Source organism: Suricata suricatta, chromosome 5 (genome assembly GCF_006229205.1).
Source record: "Suricata suricatta isolate VVHF042 chromosome 5, meerkat_22Aug2017_6uvM2_HiC, whole genome shotgun sequence".
NCBI classification, from domain to species: domain Eukaryota; kingdom Metazoa; phylum Chordata; class Mammalia; order Carnivora; family Herpestidae; genus Suricata; species Suricata suricatta.
Window position 1 is genome coordinate 154,408,243 of NC_043704.1, and position 3,450 is coordinate 154,411,692.

At 64.0% G+C, this 3,450-nt stretch overlaps 1 gene segment (V, D, J or C); it reads left to right on the forward strand.

Moving 5' to 3' along the window:
* Positions 1–820: 820 nt before the first annotated feature.
* On the forward strand, positions 821–2,557 carry LOC115292454. The segment is given in 4 exon segments: positions 821–1,241; positions 1,488–1,535; positions 1,667–1,996; positions 2,105–2,557. Coding segments are annotated over 4 exon segments (1,113 nt in total).
* The last annotated feature ends 893 nt before the right edge of the window (positions 2,558–3,450 follow it).

The window sequence follows — 3,450 nt, forward strand, 5'->3', positions numbered from 1 at the left end:
CTGGAGGCTGTGGGGCTGTGGAAGGTGGGGTGGCACAGGGCAAAGGCCCCAGTGGATGAAAAACAGGGGCCCGTTCGGAGCTTGAGGCAGGGCTGCCAGCCTGGAGTGTGGGTGGGAGGGGAGGCCAGGCAGGGCCATCGGAGAAGCAGAGGGTCCCTGGTCAGAGGGGACAGGCCTAGCCGGGGGTGTCGGGTCTGTGGTGCTGGCACCAGGCACAAGAGGAGAGCCGGTGTGGGGCAAGCTCCCACCTGCACTGAGGGGCAGGCAGGCTCAGGAAAGACCGTGGCTGAAGGAGGGCTCTAGGAACAGTGAGGAGCTGGACAGGCCCCAGGGCAGGGCCACTGGGTGGGAGGGGCCCTGAGGGGGTACAGAAAGGCCTGAGGAGGGACCAGTGGGCACAGGGCAGGGACAGGGTCCAGGGCCTGCGTGTTTTAGCCGCAGAGCTGACCCAGAAGATGTGCAGCCTGGAGGGCAGACAGCAGGTCATGACGAAGGCTCTGGGCTGAGGGGCACGGGCAGCAAGTGGCAGAGGCCTGCTGTGCTCAGGAAAGGTCCTGCTGAATCAGGCTGGGACAGCAGGGCAGTGGGCTCAGGGCACCAGCAGAAGCCGGCTGGGAGCAGGGACCACTGGGCAGGGCTCAGAGAGATGGCTCGGTCAGGCCGAGCACCCATAGGAAGCCTGAGTGGGGACCCAGGGGCTGAGGCCCAGGGGACTCTAGTCCAGGAGGTCACCCAGCACTGACCAGGACGATGGGGCAGCACGTGTAGCTGAAGAAGGGCCAGGCCCTGGGGTGGCAGAGAGCTACGCTGGGCGGCGGGTCTGCACACTTCCTGGATGTCATGGGCACTGGGCCAGGCAGCATTCCAGGCCTGGGCACCTGACACCCTGCCCGGACACTCACAGGAGCGAGACCCTTGTGTTCACACAACCTCCTCTCTTGCAGCCTCCACCAAGGCCCCATCGGTTTTCCCACTGAGCCCCAGCTGCGGGACCACATCTGGCTCCACAGTGGCCGTGGGCTGCCTGGTGTCCAGCTACTTCCCTGAGCCGGTGACGGTGACCTGGAACTCCGGCGCCCTGACCAGCGGGGTGCACACCTTCCCATCCGTCCTGCAGGCCTCCGGGCTCTACTCTCTCAGCAGCATGGTGACAGTGCCCACCAGCGACTTCTACAGTGAAAGTAAGACCTTCACCTGCAATGTGGCCCACCCGCCCAGCAACACCAAGGTGGACAAGACAGGTAAGAAGGTGTCCACACAGGCCTGGTCAGCTGGTCCACCTGGGCCCCACGGCACAGCAGAGGCATCTCTGTCTCCCAAGCCTCTGGGCCTGGCTTCCTGCTCCTGCGTGAGCACAGGCTGCACACCCCAACTCCACTGGCAGGCACCGGTCTGGGGACTCCCCATTACCTCGCCCTGACCTAAGCCCACCTCCAGAGCTGCTCTTCTCCAGACCCCCACTAACCCCCAGCCTGGTCTCTCTGCAGTGCCCAAAACAAAAACAGACCCCTGTGAAGGATGTCCCAAGTGCCCAGGTGAGTCGGCAGGGCACCGCCCTGCACCCCAAGGTGATGGCTGGCATCCAGGCACAGCCTGGTGGGGGGAATGGGTGTTCAAGAGGAGTCTCCCCCAAATTTTGACCCCTGCACTGTGTCTCCCACACCAGCTCCTGAGATACTGGGAGGCCCCTCTGTCTTCATCTTCCCCCCAAAACCCAAGGACACCCTCTCAATCTCCCGGACGCCCGAGGTCACGTGCTTGGTGGTGGACCTGAGCCAAGAAGACCCCGAGGTCCAGATCACATGGTTCATGGATAACGTCGAGATGCACACGGCCAAGACAAAGCCACGTGAGGAGCAGTTCAACAGCACCTACCGGGTGGTCAGTGTCCTACCCATCCTGCACCAGGACTGGCTCAAGGGGAAGGAGTTCAAGTGCAAGGTCAACAACAAAGCCCTCCCGTCCCCCATCGAGAAGACTATCTCCAAGGCCAAAGGTGGGCAGCAGGGCAGATGGGGCACAGGGAGGGCTGTGTGGGGCCTTGCAGACCGAGGCCAGCCCTCCACCCTGAGAGTGACTGTCTGTGCTAACTTCTGACCCACAGGGCAACCCCGCGAGCCCCAGGTGTACATGATGCCTCCACCCTCAGAGGAGCTCAGCAAGTCCGTAGTCAGCCTAACCTGCCTGGTCCAAGGCTTCTACCCATCTGACATTGCCGTCGAGTGGGAGGTCAACGGACAGCCAGAGCCAGAGAACAGCTACCGGACGACCCCACCCATCCTGGACCGCGACGGCACCTACTTCCTGTACAGCAGGTTCCCAGTGGACAAGTCCCGCTGGCAGAATGGAAACACCTTCTCGTGCTCGGTGTCACATGAAGCCCTGCACAGCCACCACACACAGAAATCCCTCTCCTACTCTCCGGGTAAATGAGCAGCCCGCCCGGCCCCCCAGCAGGCCTCCTCGGGCTCTGGGCCCCCACCCCTGTGTACCTCCTTCCCGGGCAAGGCACCCCTGTGTGAAATAAACCACCCAGCGCTGCCCTGGGACCCTGCGACACTGTCATGCTTCTTTCCAAGGCAGAACTCAGGACACCCAGGCCCCTGCGAGGTGCGGGCAGGCCAAGCTCTGAGGCTTAGGCGTCACATTCAGGGGCAAGCGCGGGTCCCACCGGGGGCCTGGACCCTGAGTGGGCAGGTCTGCACAGGCAGCCAAAACTCATGGCCAGGAGCCACCTGGGGCAGGAGACAGGGCTTGGCCTGAGGCAACTCGGGGCCAGAGGGTGCGGACAGGGAATGGGGGCACCCCTCAGGGAACTGGGTGCACGGTCTTTCCCACCTCTGTACCAGCCCCGGCTGTGGGACGCTGGCCTGTCCTGGTCCGCTGGGCCCCTGTCCCCTGGGCCTCGAGAGCTCTGCGTGGTAGCTCCGTGCAGTGCAGTGGCCAGGCCTGACCCGTGCTGTGGGGGCGGGCCCTCACCCTCCCTCACGTGAGGTGGCCCCACCTGGCCTTATCCTGCCTGCAGCCAGGCCTGTCCACTCATGGGACACTCAGCCCCTCTTCCCAAAGGGGCAGAGGCAGGCAGTCCTGAGTGCCCAGGGGAGGGACCATCCCAGACACCCACATGGATGCTGCAAACAAGCCCCTCCCACTGACCAGCACCACATTCACACACGTGTGTGTGCACACACACACACAGGTGTGCACACACCCATGCACAGGCGCGCACACACACGCACACGTATGCAGGCCTGATGCACTGGGCCTCACACAGGGCAACATACCAGGACCCAGGCCATAGCCAGCCTTGGGGTCTTGGGAACCCTCACTGTGGACACCGACCTGGTCCCCACACACCGACCACACTGACCAACCCTCCTCCTCCCCAGGACTCCTGCGCCCACCCAACACACACGGGACCCCACACCCTGCTGGCCCTGGCACCCCCAC